The sequence below is a fragment of the Pristis pectinata genome, chromosome 2 (genome assembly GCF_009764475.1).
Source record: "Pristis pectinata isolate sPriPec2 chromosome 2, sPriPec2.1.pri, whole genome shotgun sequence".
NCBI lineage: Eukaryota > Metazoa > Chordata > Chondrichthyes > Rhinopristiformes > Pristidae > Pristis > Pristis pectinata.
This window is the reverse complement of record NC_067406.1, coordinates 61,324,153-61,348,178: the sequence shown is the minus strand read 5'-3', so window position 1 is coordinate 61,348,178 and position 24,026 is coordinate 61,324,153. Positions and strand designations below refer to the sequence as shown.

Here is a 24,026-nt window from a genome sequence, read left to right as displayed (position 1 = left end):
AATTATTTGGGAGCTAAAGGGAAAGCTTAAGGCTGATTTCTTTTGGCTAGAATCAGAAATAATCTTTAAACAAAACACAAGCCATTTCAAAATGCAAGGAAATCCAAATGCAGGAAAACAATCATACTTGAGATGATTAGACTTCAGCAGAGCGAATGAATCCTCATCATCAATAAAAATATCAGGTAAACTGCCTAATAACTGTAAATAAATAAGATACATCACAATAACACAATGGTTCAACTATAGAACTCTGCAGTCACAACAATCCAAGTTTGAATTTATACATTCAGTCATGTTTTGTGGTGTTTCTACTCTTATGATGAAACAATCCCTCTGATGAGTAATCTACCAGAAGCCATTGAACAACAGATAACATCTTAAGATGTTTATTTATTAGTCACATGTACATCAAAACACACAGTGAAATGTGTCTTTTTGCATTACTGAGAACGTGCGGGGTCAGCCCGCAAGTGTTGCCACTCTCTGGCGCCAACATAGCATGCCCACAACTACCTAACCCCTATGTCTTTGGAATGTGGGAGGAAACAAGAGCACCCGGAGGAAACACACACAGACACGGGCAGAACGTACAAACTCCTTACAGACAGAGGCCGGAATTGAACCTGGGTCGAAGGCATCCGTTCATTGTGACTATGCCTGTTCTTTGAAAGAGCTATCCAATTAGTCCATATTCCTTGAATTTTCTCCTGAAAACATTTCCTTCTGAAATTTTCTTGGATCCCCATTGTTTATTGGTCGATGTTTGTAGTGAACACTGTATGTAGTGGACATTATATGCAGTGGATGCTGTAACATAGAAATTTATAAAGATTAGGGGCTAATTTAGATGGTGAAGGCAGCATACCAAATTAGTACTGCCTTAGTGTGCCAATTTTAATATCAAATCTGTGTTAATTGATATGTTGCTTGCCTTATCACATCATGGATACATTTTAAATTATGGCTTTTGCTGCTTATACTAGCTGGTGCTAGTTTGTATTGCATAATGGTAACGTGCTTTGTGGCAGCACCAGTGATAGAAGTGATTGCAATTTGCCAACACTTCAGATGGCCTAGTGAGGAGACAGCTTTTGAAGTCATAATCAGGAACCTACGCCTGAAAATTTGAATGTCATGCTTCAAGAAGTTTAGCCACTTCACATGTATGGTCAAGGTCAATGAACATATCTTCAAATATTATATTCATTTCCCACTGCTTGATGCACCTCAAATCCTCATTATTCTCCAAGCAATTTCTATCACTCAGCACCAGTTTTGTGCCCCACCATGACTACAAATATTTATCATGACTCCACCCACACATATTATAGCTTGCCCGCACTGTTAATTAGATAACCCAAGCAAATTGTGCTACACTCACTTAAAGCTTCCCTTTTCCTTGCAGGATAAGCCAGCACACAACTGACGCTAATAGCAGCTAACATATGGGGAACAAGTATAGCTGCTTAACATTACTCCTTGGACAATAGAGTGCTTGCCGTAGCTGTATCAGTAACTAGGTATCAGTGACCAGGGACATCTTTCAGGCTACCAAAGAAATCAATTTGTTATATCAAGAAAGGGAGTAGTGAGTAGTAGGGAATTACAGACCAGTGAGTCTTACTTCAGTGGTGGGCAAATTACTGGAGAAGGTTCTTAGAGACAGGATTTATGAGCATTTAGAGAAGTATAGGCTGATTGGGGACAGTCAGCATGGCTTTGTGAGGGGCAGGTCATGCCTCACAAGCCTGATTGAATTCTTTGAGGATGTGACAAAGCACATTGATGAAGGTAGAGCAGTGGGACATTTAAGAGACTCTTAGATAGGCACATGAATGACAGAGAAAAGGAGGGCTATGTGGGAGGGAAGGATTAGATAGACCTTAGAGCAGGATAAAATGTCGGCACAACATTGTGGGCCAAAGGGCCTGTACTGTGCTGTAATGTTCTATGTTCTATGTTCATGCTAATATTTTTGCATCCAACTACATCCTTATCTTTCTGCTACACAGGCTACAGACTGAGTAAGCAAGCAACTCTTACTTTTGCCCAAACCTCATCAAAATCCTACCCCTGTGCTTTGCAGCTCTTATTCAGCCATAAATTCCAATCTTAACAGACGATAGAAGAATGGGAAAGAGAGTGAAGGTAAAATCATCCTGTTATTTGTAGCAACCAGCTCGTATACAAACAACCAGCAGAGAGCAGAGAGTCTCTTGGGCTTAGAGGCAGGATCTATATGTACATTTGAGTTACCAAGTATGATTGGCATGACTGTGGGAAAGAGTAGTATAGGTGCCTGCACCCCTGAAGACGAGGTCATGCATGAGTTGTACAGGTGAGGACTTTGATGGGCCTGTCTTCGGAAGAAAATTAATAGGTGTGCATATTCCAACACTTGGTGCATTAGCCAGCCTGAGTGCAATGACACAGATCACGGAGGAGTGTAGAAACCCAGCTGGCACAGGTTTTTGTACAGAGCTTGTAGCCTATTTGTTTCAGCCTAGTGGGCAATTCCATTAACACCCTGGAGGTACCAGTGATTACCCTGTGTTGGATGGACAATGTCTAAGCTTCCATTACAGCAGAAATAGAAGTCATGCTGAGTGCTTCTATGGAAGCTCAGCTACTGCCATGCCAGCTCAGGCTGATCCCCTTGTGCCCTTATGGCTCTGGACGCTAATGTTTAGAACGGTTTACAGGATATTTCAATTGTTCAGCAACCTGTACCAATAGATTTATGGGAATGCTGAAGCACTGCTCCTGGAAGTGACTCCCTGGAGCAGACTTGGCTTTCCTTTCTCAGGATAATAGTATTCATGAACCCACCATGGAACTGTTGGCGACTGGGAAATCGTGCGAAATGTCCAGCAGGTTGGTCTCAGATGACATGGCTAGGACAGTGCCTGCTTATGGTGCCAAATCACAACTGTTCTTGTTCTGCTTGGGGGAAATTAAGAGTTGCTTGCTTACACGGTCTGCAGCCTGTGTATCAGAAACGTAAGGATGTAGTTAGATGCAAAAGGATTAGCATGAACAAAATGACTTCTTTGTTAGCCTGAAACCTGTCGTTGATCATTGATACCTTGACGGCCAGTACAGTGATGGTAAACACTCTATTGTCCAGGGACTAATGTCAAACAGCTGCACTTGTTTCCCAGATATTTTTTTAATATCCTTCAGGGAAGGAAAATTAGCTCTCTGGTCTATACAATATGGCTGATGGTTAATGCCACCAGAAATGACTGAGTGTGAAATAGAAATGAGAAACAAATTACCACAAAACAGAAGGACCGCCACCAGATGTGGTCACTACATTCAGGATTGCCTGCAGCTCTGTCAAGATTTTTTTCATACAGGATTTCATGAATTTTCTCTAACAATCATTCTTCACTGTCTCTCTTAGCTGTCCATTTCATACATTCATCTTCTCCTGGGTAACATGGTTAACTATGTTTAGGGGCTGAGTTATGAGAGGCTGTTGAACCTGAAACCAAGGCTGTGGAGTGATGTCATAGAAATATTCTAAGACCCTAAAAGAAATAAGTATCATATGAGAACCTGGTACCAAATTCTGCCACTATTTATTTATGGTCACTCTTTACATCCTGCTCTGATTTTGATGATCAATTATTCATCTCCTCCACCACATTTAGGCGTTCTGTATCGAATAATATTTAAAGTACTATAAATGATAATGATGATGATATTACTGACCTAATAATGATATTAGAGACCTGATAATTACTGGGTATAGGGGTGGATTAGTGATTTGGTCTATAAAAGTATACCGTGTGCTTAATTTGCTAGTTTCCTTTTTTTGGACCTGGATCAATGCCATTGGTTATTACTTGACCCATTATATGGATGCTTCAGTCTTTGACAAGAACAGAAATGATGATTATTTACAGGTTGATCTTAATTTGAGTAGATCTCCAAACTGTCTTCTCTGGATTTTAAAATAAGAAAAGTGGGAAGATTAACAGTAAATTTTCAGTGCAACATAAGCACCTACCAATCTACCCATGACCTGTGAAAATATTACCATTTGATCATACAACATGGGAGAAGAATTTCCATGGATAGAGAGATGCAGTGAATTGAATAGAAGAAAATAAATTGTTTTCAATAATGGTTTGAGGAACAGCACATCTAGGTACAATATTTAATTAGGGACATGGCAATGTGTTCTGAATCCCCTTGGAACCTTACAGTCTCTTGGCATTGCAAAATAATAGCAATAGGTGGATGAGCAAGAGAATTTACACCTTAATCACTTTACTGCAAATAACAGTATGTTAATGGCAAATGGAATTAAAATCCTACACCAACTGGAAATACTTTTAAAAGAGGGAATATTTTAAAACAAAAGCAAACAGAGAATCTTTACTAAGAATTTTATTTTAATTTGTATATTTGCTGATACCATCACAAACAGGGAATGTGGAAAGACAATCTAGTAACATGCATTGTATTACATCAGCCTCAGTGATATTTACACACTAACCATTAATAAACATTACTTCTGATACATTTCACGTTAACCTTTGATTTTAGTGGTGAGTTCATTATGAAAATACCAATCAGTAAGCATGTATTTAAAGTTGTCATGCATATTATAAGTGTTTAAAAAAATCAATAACATAAATCATTTTCAGCAGTGTCAACCATTCCTATAGATGTTCACGTTCCTGCAAAATGAAATAGTTGTAAAAGTTACATAGGAAACAAACTCTTTAGCTGAATTGAGAGTACTTAAACTACATGCATATATTCACTTTATTCATGCCCGGTCTACCTGTGGTACATCCCCCTGGGCAATTTCCATAGCAAAGTCATTTGAAATGCCAGAATACTAATTCTGTTCCAATCATGCTCAGAGTATGTGCCATCATTTAAAGACAATTCCAAAATAAAGTAGTCGAGCAATAATTAAAACAACTCTTAGTAATGAACCAGAATAGCTCCTGCCCATTTATAACTTAAAAAATAAACATTCTTAAAACAAACCCAATACTATGAACTCCTCTGATACCTGCTCCCAGATCCTAAACCCTGACAGCTAAATCTAACCCTAACACCTAAACTCCAAACACTAAAGCCTAATCCTTAAATGAACTAATAACCTTGAAGTCCAAACCCCTACATTAACATGCTAAATTAATATCTAACTGTTAATCCAACTGATTCCAACTCCTAGTCCTCTAACCCACCCCCAACCACAAAAAAATCAAGTACTTTAACAACCAACATATAACCTCACCCTCACACTAAAAGGTCCTTAAAATCCATATCGTAATCTTAATTATCACCGGTCTTTCAACTGTATATGCCCATTTTTGGGGTCCACCTATTAACTTTGAATCCTCCAATGTAACTCCAATCTGAAATGGATAAATGCATGCGAAGCTGGACAGAAACCAATAAAGTGTCTGAACCAAATCAAACTGATAGTTACCAGTGAAACTACTAATCTCAAGATGCAAGATGACAGTTGTCCTGCTGCCCAAATCTTAACTCGGGTGGAAAATGAAACACCTGAACATTATTATATATATTTATAAAATCAATATCTCTAAGCTTAAAGATTACACCAAAAACAGACCAAGTATATTTTTTAAATGCAACCACATCATTATTTTACAAATCTAATCTAATAGATGGAAGATTCAATTATTGTAGAAAAATGCAAGATAACTGTCATGGAAGCAAGGAACCAGAGGAAAATGTCCATTCAATTCATTAAGTATGGACAATGCTGATGAAAGAATATTCCTTGGGTTAAAAGGTGGCGAAATCTTTGTAAGCATTAACTCCTCCATACATCCTCCAGAAATTATGATGCCTTCAACATGTCAGTACTTACAACATGGTCTCCTCGACATTGGAGAAACCAAATGCAGATTGGCAGATTGCATTGCAGAACACCTCTGTTCAGTTTGCAAGAGTGACCCTGAGTGTATAGTTGTCAATCATTTTAACTGTGCAGTTGTGACGAAGTCCTCAACCTGAATTTGCACAGATGTTACATGACCTGCTGAGTGTTTTCAGCACTTAGTCCTTTTACTTTAATCTCCATCCCACTTCAACTCTGACTCTGCCTTTGGCCTCATACTTGTCCCAATAAATCTCAATGCAGCCTCAAGGAGTAGCTTACAACTGGACACATTACTGCCCTCCATACTCAAGAATGAATTCAACAATTTCAGATAAGCTGCTATTCCAGCCATGTATCTTACATTTCCAGCAATTTTTTTTTCACTTTTTTCTTCTGGGAGTTTCAGAATTTCTTCCTATTTACACTTACCCAAGCAAATCTTTTTATCCTTCACAGGCATTGACCATCCTCTTACAGCTGACTCCATCACCACTTCTAAAATTCAAAATTCAATCGCTCCTTTTGTTCTCTCCAACCCTACCACGTTTCTTCAGCAATTTAAAAATTACCCATTTCTTACTTTTCACAGTTCTGATGAAAGTTCATCAGAACTGTTAATTTTGTTTTTGTCTCCACAGATGCTGTATGAACCATAGAATATTTCCACCATTTTCTGTCAGATATCTAGCATCTGCAATATTTTGCTTTTGTAATTAAATACACATCTGAATAACTGACTGATGGAAAATGAACCAATGATTTGTACTGCAAAATGACTTGGAAAATAACTAAATGATTGATCATCATCATTATTAAACAACTGTGCCCATTATAGTGAAGCATGATATCTGTCACCGAATTAACTGGATCATAAAACTGAAATACCTGTTAGTGAAAAGTAGGTGAGCTCCTTCCATTTCGTGGCTGGAGATAAAAAAAAGAGAACTCTGATTGTAACTGCTCAGCAATATTAGAGTGCTCTTATTTCTCCTTATCAAAGTACTGGTTGAAGACAGGATCACTCTTTACTGTAAGAACACTACATGAAATAATCTACTACCAGTCAAGGTTCATAGTCTCTCATCAATAAGACCCACTTTACTAGAATTAGAAAAAAAAGGTGTACTACACATGTAACTTGATCACTTAGCCTCCATCAGTCTATATTGTATTCCCAAATTGTTTTCACATTGATAGCTCAAGTAAGTCATGAGCTTCTTGTACTCTGTTGTAGCCCTGTCTCCAATCCATCCAGCGCAGGTCTCCACTGGGAGCACTGAATTTATTGCACTGTGTTCAGAATTGTTATACAAGAATAAGTTTCCAAATTTTGATGCATACCCGAAACAGAAAATAGCCTCTGCTTGATATTAAACCCGGTCCTTGATATTGACCCTAAAGTAAAAATAAACAAAAGTATTATTAATCCACATAATGTACAAAATGATTGTTCCATATCTTCTTTGTTATATTTTTACAATAATTAAAATGGCACAATTTTATTATTATCATTCCTTTATTTTACTAAGGGATGCATGACACTGTCTCGATGTAGCAATGGTAATGATTAGAACTCTTCTGATGAAACATGGAAGATTGACACCTGTCACGAATAGATTTCTTTTGTACGTGATGAGTTTCCCAAGGAAATGCTGGAAATATTCAGTAATCAGACAGCACCAATGGAGAGAGTTAACCTTTCGTCAGTACCAAGGAAGTTAGAAGTGACACAGGCTTTAAGTTTTAGAGGAGGGATATAGTGCACAAAAAGGAATATCTTGATAGGGCAGAGACCAGGAGAGAATAACCCAAGTGGTGGTAGTACCAGCTGAAATAGGATGGGTAATATATGTATTGAGGAGGCATAAATAGGAGAGGATGCAACTAAAACAAATGCTGGAACAGTGAGATATAAGACAAGAATGGCTGGAAATGAAACTGTTGAATTTAATGCTGAGTCATGGAGGAAGTGTCCTTCTACCTCTTCTCTTCCTGTTGTTCAGGGACACAATTAGCACATGAGACAGCAATTCACTAATGCCCCTTCCAATTAAGTATACGATGTTCTGTACTCACAATGTGTCTCCTTTTACACTGGGCAAACCAAATGTAGATTGTGTGGCTGCTTTGGAGAACACCTCTGTTCAGTCCACAAGACTGGCCCTGATCTTCCAGTCACCTATCACTTTAATTCTCTATCCCACTCCCACTTTGACCTCTACATCTTGGCCTCCTATTCTGCTTCAATGGGGCTCAACAAAAGCTCAAGGAACAGCACTTCATCTTCTGACATGGCATTTTACAGCCTTCAGGACTCAACATCGAGTTCTAAAAACATTTCTGGCATTGTCTTTGTTTCCTCTCTGCCCTTCTGATATTTCAGATTTCATTTGTCTCCTCTTATTTACACTTCTCCCAAAGAAGTTTTGTTTGTTTTCACTTGGCTCCACAACACTTGTGGTACACAATCTCTCCTCATCCATTCACAGACCTTCCTTTTTGTTCTCTCCACTTCTCGCCATTTACTCTACAATTTACAAACTTATTTAATTTCTAACTTTGCACAGTTCTGATGACAACTCAGGGCTTGAAACATCAATTCTTTCTCTCTCCATAGATGCTACTGACCTGCTGAGTATTTTCTGGTTTTATTTCATCCACGGTTAAATATGAACAAAAATGATACAAGATATCTGAGGGTATGGTTGTAGCAATATTTCCATTGTAAATTTTGGGCCTGAATTAGATATTCTTCTGAGTTCAATGCCACTGATGTCCTAATAAATTGACAAATGGATTCCATATCCTCCATGGTCAGTTTACTTTTGGTATCCAGTCATAAAAATATTTATGGAAGTCTGCAAAATTATAAATGTAATGTTTCCTTTCTGTAACAGTTTGACTGCTATCTATCCCAAACAAATAGTCTATTTCAACTAGTTATAGAATACTTGCAACAAAAAGATATTAAACTGGTATTGTTGCTTTCAATGTGATATTATTGGTAAGGTAAAGGAATCGTGAAATTGTGAAATTGTATTGTGAAAAATTTAACTGTAGTCCTTGTAGGGAAGAAATATTTACTTCAAAAGTGCATTTCTGTACTTTTCCATTATTATTATGTTATTCTGCAGTGTCTAATTCTGCAGAAGAATATGATATATAAGGGAATTGAATGAATTGATAATTCAGACGCCTTAATTTCTCCCTCCAGTAAAATCGATCTGTCACATTTCACTAAGTTCTAAAGTCTCAACAATTTTTTTGCAATAGAAAGAAAAACAGAAGATCAAATATATTACATGATACTTTTAACATCTTCAGGATATCCAAAGAGCTTCATAGAGTGAAAGCAATATTAACGTTAAACTTTCCTTGACTTCATAGTGATAACTTAGAGGAATATAGAAAATTTAAGCAAGTATTTTATTTAGAATTTAATCACTGTTGACTGCAAAAGACTACCCTCCCCTCAATTCTATGCTCTCAAAGAGGTGTGATGTTTGGAAACCTCAGGCACAATCAATTTCTTATACCCATTCCATTTACTTAATTTGATAAAGAAAATCAAGGATAGCAGGAATCTGATTTATGAACTAGATCCCTGATAGGAGAGCATACCAACAGCCTCCACGCTCCAACTCATAGGCTTGATATTAACCATTCACTTACTATTAAAAGGATAGGAGTTGGTTTGCACTTAACACTTGGCGTTTAGCTATGGCCTGGGAATTATTTTAAGCAAGAGACAAAGAATAAATGTTTATGAAGGTCGTGGCTTTAAGTTAGAATATGTTCTGTAGTTTTTTAACATCAAGTTTCAAGCGTGTTTATTGAGTCCTTGCAACCTATGAAGAACATTGCAGGGCCAAATTAGGATGTCCCAAACATGGATTTCATGTTTTGTTAACTATCCATGGTCACCTCAACCTGTACATAGGCTGAAAGAATTATCTGATCTTGTGGCAACAAGAAAAAGTTAATTGTGACATGACAATGCTGGCAGGATTACTAAAGAATTACGTACATCACCTCTGCCTTTCTTCATTCTTCTCAGATGAAGCTCAGGGACAAGCTGCAGCAGAGGATGCAGGACAGAGGACTGAGAGGACATGAACAGGGGCACATGAGGAACAATGATCAACTCATCAAGCAATACAACAATACATTCTCAAAGGAAGCTAAGTAGACATAATGTGGAACAAAGCAGAACAGGCAGGGGAAAATGATCATTGCAGAAAAGTCACAACTTGTGTGAAAGGTTTGTGCCTGAAGGTTTGGAATCTATCACTGACAAACAGTACTGATTTCTTTACAAGCTAATACAACACACAATGTCATACCTGTATGTCTGTTGCTTTGTTCAAGTGATTTTTCTAAAGAATTAAAATTATGAAGCCGAAACTTAACAATAGTTTTGTTATTCCACCAGGCTTTTAAGATGACATTGAATATAACCCTTGAAAAATTGAGATCTTTATGGCCCATTTTTTAAGGAAAAATATATCTTTAGAGTTCTAAAATAGAACCAATGGTGCTCATGCATAGTGGTGTGGTAAAACTGGCCCTAAGCTATAATGGTGAGGGTTTTAGCAATGCACAATAAATGCCTGCTGGATGTATGCAGCACACTTAATGATATCAATGAGCAACCTGTGCAGTTGAATGCTTGTGCTGCTGTGTCAGAGTACAATGCTCCAGTTAACCTACTCTCCAAGCTTTGCACAGCTAGGAATGCATCCCATAGATCCCATAGCAGGTAGAACCCTCACACCAGCTCTTTGAATAGGTTTGTTGTTGATTATAACTGTTATGATTCTACAAGGTTCTGGTGCTTTCATTAGTTAACTTCAAATTGCAGATCCACATGGAATGCTGTGTCAAGTGCTGAAGAATGCTGCAGAATTCAGGTTTCAGCACCAACCAGTTGTATTAGTGAACACTTTCCTTGGAACTTAGAATGCTTAGAAAGATGAGCAGAGGATATATAGATATACTGGGAGAGAGAAGAAGAGAAGTGCTCGGATCAGGGTGTCTCGTCTGTCCAAGCTTTACAGAGAATTATTCCCCTCATCAAGGAACCACAGTGAGGTGTCTTGTGCTTCAATAAAGATCTCCACACTGAAATCAACTACACTCTGCAGCCAAAACTGCAAGCACGGAGCAAGCCAATGGACACAATGCTGGTGGTTGTCAAGGTGAATATGGTAAGTATCCTTTATACATATGGCTCCTTCAAGGCTGGAGATGGACTTTTTGCAGTATCCTGAAGTCTGCTGTAAGAGATGTCATAGAATCATAGGGAGATACAGCATGGAAACAGACCCTTCAGCCCAACCAGTCTGTGCTAACCATCAAGCACCCATTTTTACTATTCCTACCCATTACCCTTTTCCTAGTCCTAACCCTTATCCATGCCCATTTTATTCTCCTCACATTCCCATACACCCCCACCCCCTCCAGACTGTACCACTAATCTACACACGTGAAAATTTACAGTGATTAACTAACCTGCTACCCCACACACTTTTGGGATGTGGACGGAAACTGCAGCATCCCAAGGAAACCCATGCGACCACAGAGAAAACGTGCAAACTCTCCACGGACAGCACAGAGGTCAAGATTGAACCCTAGAGCTATGAGGCAGCAGTTCCACTAGCAGTGCTACAGTGCTGCCCAATGTCATTGATGCTCACTCTTCAGAGAGAACTGATTACATTTTATTTCCTCTTGCCCAAGACTACCAGGCGCAGTGGCTTTGCTAGGATTGCAGAGTTCCCCGATGCACATTGTCATTGACTTCACGTAAATTGTTTCACAGACACCACATTTCAACTCCTTCAAGTTCAAGTTATACTTTATTGTCTTTCACCTATATGCTGTAAAACACATGGAGGAACGAAATGTTGTTTCCCCCAGACTCACACAACAGAGGACATACATAGAACAGAGAACATACAATAAGCACAGACAGAAAAATTGTGCAAGCAATGGTATATACAGGATACAAAATAAGTGCAAGGCTAGTGCAAAACTGAATTGGACAAAGAAAATACAGAACTCAGTGTATTGCACTGTGTATAACATGTTCAGCAGCAGCCAAAGTTCTTATTCGCCATTGTGCAAACCAGGACTTTTGACGTGGCATTTATCTGAGACTGCCTCCAGGGTATTCAGGAGCCTGACAGCCTGGGGGAAAAGCTGTTGTACAGTCTAGTAGTTCTGGCCCGGATGCTCCAGTACCGCTTGCCAGATGGCAGTGGGACAAATAGATCATGGGAGGGATGAGAGGGGTCATCTATGATACCAGAAACAAAAAAGTTTCCATTCCCTCAACATTCAGCTGTTGCTCATCACAGGCAGAAAATTATGCAGGTACTCGGCCTCCAGACTGCTATAGAGGCTCTGGGATAAAGCAGAGGAATGATTTGCTGATGACACAGCTAATGACTCAGGTGTGCAACCAACATCCTCGAGTAGCAAACATACAGCAATGCTCCAGCAGAATTGACAATCAGTGTGCTTATACAGCACTTCCAATTCTTGGGCTGTCCTGCAGCACTCAGAAGAATGTGGATCAGCATTTGTGGTATTGTATGCTGAACCACCTCAGCATCATGAAGAGAAGCCCTCACCAGCAAATATGGCCAGCAGCAGAGGATCAGGCGGAGCAGGAAGAAGGGAGGAGGCATCATAGGCAGCACCATTCTGCCTAGGCTGCCATGAATAACTCATCCAAATGTGATAGAAGTAACCCCAACTCCAATTCCCCATTCATCAACTTCTCTGCATTCCCTTCCCTCGGTCATTAATCATCCATTGCTCAACATGCCCACAATGCAAAAATAAAAACCAACACAAGATCAGCATTCCAAGCTATATTTACAAATGAAATCACAGCATCTTGAATATGGAAGTTAACTAATTTTCCTTGTATGTTCATTCAGTGCCATGTGCCCAGATTTTTCTTTGTGTTTCAATGAAATCTGATTCCTATGGCCGCAGCCTGATTGATAGAAAGCTGCTGATTTGCACGACAGGTGGTCTTGGAGAAGTACCTCAAGTAGCTGTGGGTTTGGAAGGCCTGGTTTCATCTGGTCTGCTTGGATAGCAGTGGGAGGGGCTGGTTGGCTGACAGGCAGCATGAAGGACACCAGCAGTGTGGCAGAGACAGAAGGAAGGAAGGATAAATGCAGCATTTCTGAGAGGAGACTGTATATCTGGGCTCCACATGAGGTACTGCCAGTCTTCCATGGCAGTATCTCAGCAATCCAGGTGATCAAGTGGAGAATACATTACTGAACTGTTGTGAGACCCCATAGCAAACTGTAATCCACATACCTGATGACATCAGTCTGAGATCCCACTGCAGTACTCAGCTCGTATATAAGAGAGTGTGGATTGATGTGGAGGCGGATACGAGAAGGAGCATTAGGGATGATGACACAGTCATCATTGTTGGTTTTAGCACTATTGCTGCTCACAGCTGCAGCAACTCCTCTGGCATGGGTACTTAGGCTTCCCTGTGTCCTGCCTGTTAACTCCTGCTGCCTCCAGTTGCATGTAATTGAGTGTCGGCTGTATGTGAAGTTCAGAGATGTGGATGCCAAGCCTGAGCAGTTCCAAGCGTGTGAGAGTTTGGTGGACCACATAAAGTCCAGGCTTGACTCCTGTAGAGAACGTAGGTGAGCGAGTGCTGGGGTTGTGGTGGATTGAACAGTATCTAAAGCTAATAGTGTAGTTCGTGGCATTTAAAGATCTATTCATTGACACGTCACATACAAGGAAATGAAGTTTATGCAGCTTCACCCTGGGGTCCTCCTGGCTTGATTCACATCCATGCGTATCCACTGCCATTGCTTTCTAGGCTTTTTACTCAAGGATCCCCAATTCTCTGGGGCTACAGTACATTGCTCCTATTTTTCACCTTCTCCAAACCTTCAGTATTTTCACTAACGCCTCCAGTCCAGCATTGAAAATCACCAGAGCCTGCCGCATCCCGTGATATCTCGTTCTTTTCCATTTCCCAAGTCTGATGCACCAGTGCCCTTGACACTGCATGCGTTCCCTTTAGGTAACATAGGTTAATCATTAGCTGTGGAGGCTAATTTATCTGACCTGAGCTCACTCATGATACCGGCACTCTGCTGACATGACCCAGCTAATCAGTAGAGTAGTTAGTTGGCTGGTTGCTGAAATCGATGTGATTAACAGTCAGTTCAACAGATGTGAATCAATCCACATGACAATCTCTATCTCAGTTTACAAGGATTATTAAATATGCAATCATATGATAAAACAATCAGTGTCACCACATACCTTAACTTATTAGCAAACTGGCATTTTTAAGTTAAATTATGAAGAAAATTAAAGAGCACATCTCTATTGGGAAAAACTGAGAAATCAACAAATTGCGGGTAAAAGATTAGTCATATAGTTAAATCTTACACAAAGCTGCAATACTAAGAGAAAATGAAGATCAGTCATGTTTATAATCAGCAATGTAGAAATGTACATAGTGTGCCCTTTTCACACAATGTCCTTTTAAATGTTCAGTAGCTGAGTTGGGCCCAGACCTCTGCACACCCCCACTCAGATGAACTTTACCTATTTATTATAATACAGGAGGACATTCAACCCATTAGGTCCATGCCAGCTCCCAGCAGAGTAATCACATCAGCCACACTCCTCCTCTTATTTTCTTGTAATTTATTTTCACTCAAGTATCCATCAACTTCACTTTGATTCTTTTGCCACTTACCTACACTAGGGATGAGTAAGAGTAGCTAATTAACCTCCCAGAATACCTTTGGGATGCAGGAAGAAATCATAGCTAACAAGGGAAGCCCATGTGGTCACAGGGAGAACGTGCAAACTCCACACAGATGTCTCAGATTGACTAAATTCTCCTTTACTCCTAATGATTCCCTTAGATGTTTTTACTACAGGAACCCAATACAAATCCGGGCTAATGGGCTAACACATTTGCCCATTATGGGTCCACTGATGTCCACATAAACTTAGACTTACACTTGTGCATACCCTAGTTCCTGAAAGGATTATTCCTTTCCAACAGTTTTCCATTTCTGCCCCATTTCTTCTCATGATTTTATCTTTGAAACCAATGTTTTTTTTTCAGTTCTTTTCCCCTCAATTGAGGATTGCCTTTCACTGGGATTAGAAGAGCTCTTGACCCTGTCAATCTTACTTCCCACTTCTTCATCCCTTTCTTTTTGTCCCAAATTCAAAATTAGGTTCCTTGTCCTTGATTCCATCTGCTAGCTTCCAAATTCAATGGATCACCCTCTCTTTTTTCCCTTCTTACCCACTTCAGTTCTCCCTCTGCAACACTCTGGTCTACTTTCCAATGAAAATCAACATTACCCCCACACCCCTCCCCTGACACTTTACCATATAATACATTCCCTTTTGCTTTGACTCTTCCTTCTATCCCAAAACACTGTTTCCATTTGAAGGAATATGGTAATTCTTTCAATTTATCCTGGTTGATTGTTCATGTTGCAGTCTGTTCTACATGTGGGAGGCCAAACACAGACTGGGTTATTGTTTTTCCCAGTCTACAACCTGTTTGCAAGCATAACCCTGCTTGTCATTTTAACTCTCTATCCCTCTGGCATTTCCATTCTGACATCTCAGCTTCCTACACTGAAACATAATACATCGAGGAACAATACCTCAGCTTCCGATCTGATTTTTTGGGGGCTCTACATTGGGTACAGCAATCTCAGAACATGACTGCTGTCTCCATTTTCTCAGTTAACAGCTGTCAGCTATATTTCTGTTATTCCAATTTACATCCCCTCTGGACCAATCTTTTGTTTCTTACAGTTACCATTCCCTTTTAATTTGCACATCTTTTTTGTCATTTAATTTCTCCACCTTCCCCTCCAATTTTTCGTTCATTCCTCTTTTTCCAGATTCCCTTTCCCTTGCTTGTGTACTTATTGAAAATCTGTTACATCTCTAACTTTTGGCAGTTGTGATAAAGGAAACACATTTTTCCTCACCTGATGAGTATTTCCAGCATTTTTTTTTAGCCAATACTTTCTTTACTGATTTAGTCTCAACAATGAATAGGGAAACAATAAACCTTAAACTTCTGAACTATAGTCATTGTTCACTAATTTGAAATTAAAGTCTGGAGTGGAACCAACTGATACCTTTCCAGACAATTTCAGAATAGCCTTCAAACCACTTACCATAAAATCAGAATTGCCAGAGTCATGGGTCTTAGAATAATGAAATAAGAACTGTACAAAAAATGGAGAAATATTTTACTACAACATATGCCAATTAATTAAGCCTACTTTTAGATTATCATTGTCTTTCATACACTGCAAAATATACTGCTTACCCTTTTTCTTTGACCTTTATCTTCTGAATCCTGCAAACAAGTTGTACAATATTAATGCAAGGTGGATTTAGAGAACAAAAAGAGTACAAACTGGTACAAAATATTCAATGAAAGAAAAATACTCATTAAAATTGAAGGTAGAGTCCTGGAAAATAAGAAGCAACAATAAATTTTATTTTTCACTTTTTAAAAATAGTTTTGGCCAATTTTTGCTTAGATGTGAGGGATGTGTGTGCAGGAAAATGAAATCATTGTCCAGTTGCATGGGATTGTCACCTAGTTTCACTCCTATTAATTCATTTGTAGCAACAGAATTACCTGCACTGGGTTAGCTCCTTCACCTTTACCTCTGGTATCACCAAACCACCTCTTCTTGGCCGCCTCCTACTCCTCATCTAAATCCCGTGATGCCATGTGATTTTAACTGTTAACATCATCTTTGTTAACTGGTGAAGCTAATGTACATCCATGTCAGAAGGGAAAGTTATCATCAAACCTGAGAAGGATTAGACATTCATCAGAGAATGAAAAAGCACATGCAGCTTGCTTCGATTTCATTATAAGTACACAGCTGTGGCTACAAATACAACTTGAGAAAACATAATAATTTGGTCTGTATGATGTATGAGCTCATAGAAATTTCCCATTATCAATCCATTAGTGCAAGATAAAAAATGTGGAACATTGTTTCCCACTGATTGGAGTCATATTTTAAATCATTACTCTTTTCTCAGGTTTTGATAGGAACAAAAACAAAAACCAAATTTGATTTGTAATTGCAAGTCCTTCTTCAGACAGAGCGCAATTTACCCTATCTCAGATTCTACCATGAGAATTTGAGCTCAAGAAGAAAAAAAATCTAAAAGGAGTGGTTCTGTGTTGTTCCCTGCTTCCAAAATTTAATTCTATAGACTTCAATCCATTCATTTCAATTGCATCAAATTTTCAAAGTTGAAGATGATGTGAAGCTGTTAGCATACTGTGCATCTAACGTGTGTCTGAAAACTCTAAGCACATATATTCACTGTGTGAAATTCAAAGTTGCCATAAGAACAAGTTACAGATCAAAATATAATTTATGATATTATCTTGTAATGGGTTTAGAAAGCCACTCATTATTTTACATTAGAAATTTTGCAGTCATGGAAAACTCATTTAACATCTAAAACTGCCTGCACACAATGGGGGAATTATTTAACACAGTCTGATTTTTGCCTATTAATTGGACATTAGGCTTCTAAATTTCACCCAATCTGCATTGAAAAGGCATTATATTGGCTTGGAAAGTTACTGCTTGAGAAACAAGCTATCCCTAATCAATTTTAACAATGTAAGCAGATGGACCCAGTGATTATTTGGCCAGAAACCTGTAGATGAGTTTATGAAGGCCATTCTATTGGTGTCGTGCCACCATCTTGTAAACGTCCTCAATTTATTATTCTCCTCTTGTACTCTAACTGCCCAGAAATCTCTCCCATTTCAGGCCACATTTGCTACGCAGCATGATTTTTCCTTTTGCTGAAGGCCTTGTTTTAACTATTTCTATTCTAATAGATTTTTTTCCCCAAGATGGGACAAGACCAACAAGACTGTAGAACCTAGCATAATGGAATCCCTCCTCCCTCAGCATTACCTTGGATACCAGCACCTCATCAGAACTTAGACCATATCTGAACAAGGTGACTATGTAAATCAAAAGTGACCAAGGAACTAAGTGCAGGCAAGGTTATAAGGGAAGAAGGAGCATAAACAGATTGCTCCCATACATCTGGAAGAATAACAGTTTTGAGAGACATACAGAGATGAGAACCTTGGGTTCAGCTCCCAACCTTTCTTTGTTTTGACTTGAATGGATTGCAATGAGAAAAGAAGCACTTACTAAAATATGCAATATATTTGTTGTCCAGGTCTGTATGTATCTGCTGGATGATTTTTTTCTGAGAGCAGGGGACATATACTGATCTCTTACCACACAGCCATTTAATGAGCTAAAGCATGGAAATTTACAACAAAGAGAAAGGCCATTCAGCCCATTGGCACAGTGGGACCAAAAAGTGCTATCCACCTTAGTCTCACTTCTCAGCTCTCGGTTTGGAGTCTTAAAGAACATGAAGTGCTCATCCATTTTTAAATTTTTTGCCACATATTTTAACCTTAAAGCAACAAAAGCAAATATGTATTGGGTTCAAACCAGTTCATTGCATGCGATTCCTACTGAGCATTATAATGAAACAAATACCTGTTGCAGAATTGTCCGGGCCATATAACACAGTTCTTCAAGTGGAGTGAGTGGCTGGTAAAGGAAAATGTAAATTTGTCATAAGTATTTTTTTAATTGTTTATAAATCTATAAACAACATAAATACCCAACACAGTTATTTAGTTCTCACCTGTGGCTGAGGATTGTCAGAAAGGAAGGATGAGCACAGATCATTTATCTGAAAGAGATAATGCGGAAGGTAAAAAAAAATGTCTCCTCTATAACACTGAATGGACTTCTGTGATTTAATTCTGATCAATCAACACTATAACAGAAACATTTGATGTATCTGGACAATGATTTTCTTCAAAGCAAATGGAGTGAGACCAGACTCCACAATGTTAGAGTATGAAATTCCTTTAAACAACATCATACCATTTGAAACTAATATATTTCTGAAGCAGGAAGAGTCAAATTGCACCCTATTTGAACTTCTACAGAATTAACCTGATCACTATAGATAAAACTCCGAAGGGAAACAAAGGATCAATAATGTCTAAAAGAACTAACCTAGAAAGATTTCATTTTAAAAAAACAAGAGTGTAAAAGTTTTCCAGCTGCAATTGTCATATCATTTGCTAGATGTAATTGGCAAGTTATCTGCATATGAATTTATATTTATCTTATGTTTCTCATCAAAGATGATTGCTGGAATTCCTGTATCATCTACACACCTGAAATATAAATGTTAATGCTAATAACTGTAAAACTGTGGGAAAGTATATATAAAGTATAATACATAGATATGAATTTTTGAAATTACTTGGGAAATTCAATAAATATTGTTACGGACGTGGTGAAAGTCCCTTTAAGATTGTGTGTGTGTGTGTGTGTGTGTGTGTGTGTGTGTGTGTGTGTGTGTGTGTGTGTGTGTGTGTGTGTGTGTGTGTGTGTGTGTGTGTGGCGTGCTTACGTCAACAGAAGATAAAGGACGTAACAGCATTATTAACAGCATTTATTAAAATGAAAAACATCTTTGAAAACATTGCAATGAATTAAAATTTATGAACAAAAGAAAATCACTAAAAATACATGTACATATTTGCATTTATCTAGCTTGCATATGGATGAACTGAAATGGGAAAATAGTACAGTAAATAAATCCAGTTATAGTCATAAAACTTCCCTCTTATGGAATAAGAAATATTATGCCGTTTCCCAGAACTAGGCTGATTTATGATAATATCACTATTAAAACTACTTTCTATGAGTGAGTCACAAATGAGTCTGTGATGAATACAGGAGAAATGCATTTTTCATCTTGGAAGAACTATAAGTAATTACAGAACTAATGGGATTCCACAATTTAGTACGAAGTAGGAAATGATTCCCAGAATATCATAGCCTCTGTGTCTGCAGATGCCCAAGATAACCACCCTGCCATGTGAAACAGAATGTTTTTTTTCTCCTTGCTCTGCCTAATTTAAAAACAAAAGAACTGAGATTATTTAGATTTATGTACTTCAAACTCAGTTTAATTATAATTACCTCACTCCACTGACGTAACTCTTGTCCTTCTCCAAATCTCTGTGGTGATACAGGAGCACCTGTAAAATACACAAGACTTGTGATTGCGTATGCCAGCATTTAGGAAATCCACAAACTCCTACAAACGTATTGTAAATAATTGACAAAAGCAAATATTTTTAACTTGTGTTCAGTATTTCATTATTATTTTTAAGGACATTGGGGGTAATATTGATGATGCAATAATGTAAAATGCTCAAATGTGAATGGGAAATAGCAACTTCAGTGGAAATAAAAATCAGGAGATATAAGTTCACTGCTCAATTATTTTATCCATTTTATACACAAAATTATCTCTGATAATTATATAATTACATTCTGAATTAGGTAAAAATAAGTAATAGAAATTATTAAAATTATGGAAATTTATTTTAAAATTTAGTTGCTTTTATACCTTATTTGGTTACTTTATTTACATTTTAGCTTTCCATGAGAATATTTACAATGAAATTTTATGATGCTTGTATACTTCTAAAGTCACTTTAACACAATAATTTGAGTTTTATTCTTTGTACGGTGGTGGCGGTGGAGGGAGTCATTTGCCTACCGTACATTGCAACCTATATTTAAACACCATGCATCATTATCTAAATATGTAAACATGTTAGGTTTTTCTAATTTTAAAGGTAGCTCTGTTTTAGATAATAATTTATATGCATTTTGTCTCTCTCTTTCAGAGCAAGGAATACCATTAGAAATGGCTGCCCACTTTCAACAAGACTTTATAAACACTCTGTATTTATTGGTTTGAATAGAGTGTCAGTGGACTTGATTAGAATGTATATCTTATTTCCCCAAAGCAAGCATATGAAACACCAATGCCTCTGTCCTCTGAATCATATCTACACCTTGATCATATCGGACCTCAGCTGTATTCCCCTGTCCCAAGAGCCAATTACGTTCATTCTATATAGGAGGCCAGGCCATTCTTGGACCTGAGATGTGAGCAACAAACTTGCTTCTCTAACATACTTTCTCCCAAATTCCTTTACTTACCTAATCTTCCTGTGAGTTCCAGGAAGAATTTTTATTGAAACAGAGCCTCTATTGACTACTCTGATGGGTTGGTTTTGAGGCACGGCATTGTTCTGGATTCACAGCAGTCAATTGAACAGCTAACTTGGCCAGATTACTAAAAAACAGTCTATTTAAAGAATGGAGAAAATAGAACTTTAAAAAACCTACAACCACCACCTAATCTAAGCAGGATTTTTTTTGCATTATCGGGAATAACTACAAGTGAATTATGCACTTCCATTCAACCTCAGTCACTTAAAGCAATGTAGTCAGCAAGCTTGATTGATTGTGGAATTACCCAGAGAAAACCATTTTTGAAATATGATCACTTTTCTTTAATTCATTCATGGGCATCACCAGGGCAAGAAGCAATGGGCCACTTCAGAGGACAGCTAAGAGTCAGAGTCTGGCATCACAGATTCCCTTCCCTGAGGGGTATTAGTAAACCACAAGGGGGGGGGGGGGCTTATGGTAACTTGATAGTTTCATTACTGTTACCATTTTTCAATCATACATTAAATAATTCAATATAAATTCCCCACATTCTGGTGGGATTTGAGCTTTGCAGTAGCCCAGGCGATAGTGGATCAGGAGCCCAGGCTGCTGGACTACCAGCCCAGTAATTTAGCCATAATGTTACTGTCCTATACAGGGTGAGATGGAGGGTGCACGGTAGTGTAGCGGTTAGCGTAAAGTTATTACAGCGCCAGCGACCCTGGTTCAAATCCGCCGCTGTCCATAAGGAGTTTGTACGGTCTCCCCGTGTCTGCGTGGGTTAGGAGCTGTGGGCGTGCTATGTTGGCGTCGGAGAAGTGGCGACACTTGCGGGCTGCCCCCAGCACATTCTCAGCAACGCAAAAAGACGCATTTCACTGCGTGTTTCAATGTACATGTGACTAATAAATAACTATCTTAGTTTGAGTCGATATGGGAAGCTTAGAATTAAAGATTTAATAGAAAATGTGTTTCTTTCTGCTGCTTCCATTTGAAAGTTAAGCGCCATATTACTTTTCCATTTGCTCAACCTGTACTTCAACGTCTGTAAAATATTTCACTCAATAGTCAACTCTGTACGGAATTAATCCCAATGGCCCCACAAAGTTCCATTCATTTCCATTGGTAGCTGATTAATAACAGTATTGGACAACTTCCTGCAACCTCTACAAATACAGATTGTTTTTAAAATCCCCTTTTACATTATATTGCCAATACATTATATTGTCTCCTTCGTGCATTTTTAAAAAAATGATGCAGCATACACTATACATAAAACACACCCAATATCCAGAGATGCGCTTTTTTTGTTGGCGTTAACAATTCAAAAGTTTTCTATAGCAACAACTAAAGGAATGAGAAACAGGAGAAAAAGGATTATAAACGATTATAAACAATTATAAAGGATCAATCACTTAGGAGTAAAAAAAGGTGAAACGGCTATAACAAAGGCAACAGAAAAAGCACCGAGAAAATTCCTAAGCAAACTGAACAGGAATTGGAGAAACATTTCGATGAAATGAAATGGCAACAGCAAAGTAAAGGAACAGAGGATGAGGATGGTGACAAGTTGGAGAGGTACCTTGTGAGAAACAGCCCCAGGAGAGGAGGAGCAGTGCAAGTGCGAGGACACGGGAATGATGGTGCTTCATGGTGAAGGATGCTGTGCAGCGCTCTCTCTGCTTCTCGATACTAGCACGGCACGGAGCTTAGCATGGTCACCGCAGCTCGGACACGCCTGCACTTTTATTGCTGTGCATTTCAGGGACCTTCTCACTTAAACCAGCCCTCGGATCCCACACGTCAGCATCGACAAGATCAAACGTCACATGAGTGGATGAGATGGATAAGTCATCGATACTCAGGAGACACTTGTTCAAACCAACATCTCCCGGCTCTGCGTGCTTGTGGTCAGTGTGGCCACCTTGTTAGTTGTGGTGGCACATATGCAGTCCAAAGATAGCGGGAGGCTGCTCCTTGCATTTGCGCCCAGTGGAAAGTTATGGGAGTCGATCCTGAGCATAACTTATCGAAATCCTGCCCAGTTATTGAGTTATATAACCACGAAGGCTAGAATAAAATGTGTTTCCTAAACTGCCTACACCGTGAGCTTCATGCGAACAGCGAGTTTCATTGCATCCTGATGTATATGCCAATAAACTAATCTGAATCGTCTATTCCCGCAGAGTAGAACATGTACATCGCTGTGAAAGACTCTCACTATTCCAGATTCATTCACTGTAGACAGCTGTCTGGACGCTGTGCACTGGCTCAGCAAACTCAACTCCTTTCCTCCTTAGATCTTTCACCGAGATTTTTTCTTCATTGAACCAACAGTATTCAGGATTAAATATATACAAGCTTACATCTAGCTGAAATAAACTGCCCATGTTTTCAATTGCACTTTAAACTCAATTTCTGGTGTATTTTCCACTTAGATTTCGTTGCTGCCGTCTTGAGTAAAGCAACAATTGCGACTGAGTCTATGCAATTTCATTATTCGCTGTACTAATGATGAGATTAACTCTTTAAAAAAAAACATTAATTGCACTCTATAGCAGTCAAAGCAATGCAATTCAGTAAACTGGCCTTTTTCCAAGGCTACTCACGCTGCGTTCAGCCTGTTGTAGCCATTCAGTGCATAAAATTCACTGTTGCAACTTTACTACTTAGATTAAACTTCAAAGAAAGTTAAGGTTTCAGATCGCTGACCTTTCGTTATTTCCTGTGACAGATCATTAATCTGAAATGTCTGATTGTTTCCTTCTCCGCTGCTGTGCGTTGTAGTTGTTGAGGTTGAAGGAAGATAGAAAATGATACTTCATAAGAGTAAGTGTTGGGACCTCTATTAGTCGCAGCTCATAATAATTTGGACTCAGGAATGAGCATCCCAGTATTAAAATCTGAAGATACCAAACAGGGGAACATAGCTATGACTTGAGCTGGAAAGGCAAAATAAAGAAAAACATATT

General features: G+C 38.6%; 1 protein-coding gene across 6 annotated transcripts; it reads right to left on the bottom strand.

Annotated features, from left to right (window-relative positions):
- Positions 1 to 4,394: 4,394 nt before the first annotated feature.
- On the bottom strand, positions 4,395 to 22,760 carry nmu (neuromedin U). 6 transcript variants are annotated; one of them, XM_052010019.1, is made up of 10 exons: positions 22,637 to 22,760; positions 20,005 to 20,063; positions 18,647 to 18,694; positions 18,496 to 18,549; positions 16,257 to 16,286; positions 16,102 to 16,152; positions 9,909 to 9,983; positions 7,223 to 7,276; positions 6,767 to 6,805; positions 4,395 to 4,694 (listed from the first exon to the last, which is right to left on the bottom strand). In XM_052010019.1, exons 1-9 carry the CDS (start codon positions 22,704 to 22,706, stop codon positions 6,770 to 6,772), a joined length of 477 nt encoding a protein of 158 aa, XP_051865979.1. In that variant the 5' UTR covers positions 22,707 to 22,760; the 3' UTR covers positions 4,395 to 4,694; positions 6,767 to 6,769. The 6 variants fall into 6 exon arrangements, with proteins under 6 accessions (XP_051865979.1, XP_051865978.1, XP_051865982.1 ...); XM_052010018.1 differs by having other exon boundaries at positions 9,914 to 9,983; XM_052010022.1 differs by having other exon boundaries at positions 9,909 to 9,956.
- Positions 22,761 to 24,026: the final 1,266 nt, after the last annotated feature.

Bases quoted from the DNA above. Each gene is read 5' to 3' on its own strand.
- nmu (XM_052010018.1), bottom strand. From the start codon at position 22,706: ATGAAGCACCATCATTCCCGTGTCCTCGCACTTGCACTGCTCCTCCTC. The intron at 20,064-22,636 runs GTACCTCTCCAA...TGTATTTTACAG, and splicing joins CTGGGGCTGTTTCTCACAAG to GTGCTCCTGTATCACCACAG. The intron at 16,287-18,495 runs GTATTTGTTTCA...ACTTGTTTGCAG, and splicing joins CCCGGACAATTCTGCAACAG to GATTCAGAAGATAAAGGTCA.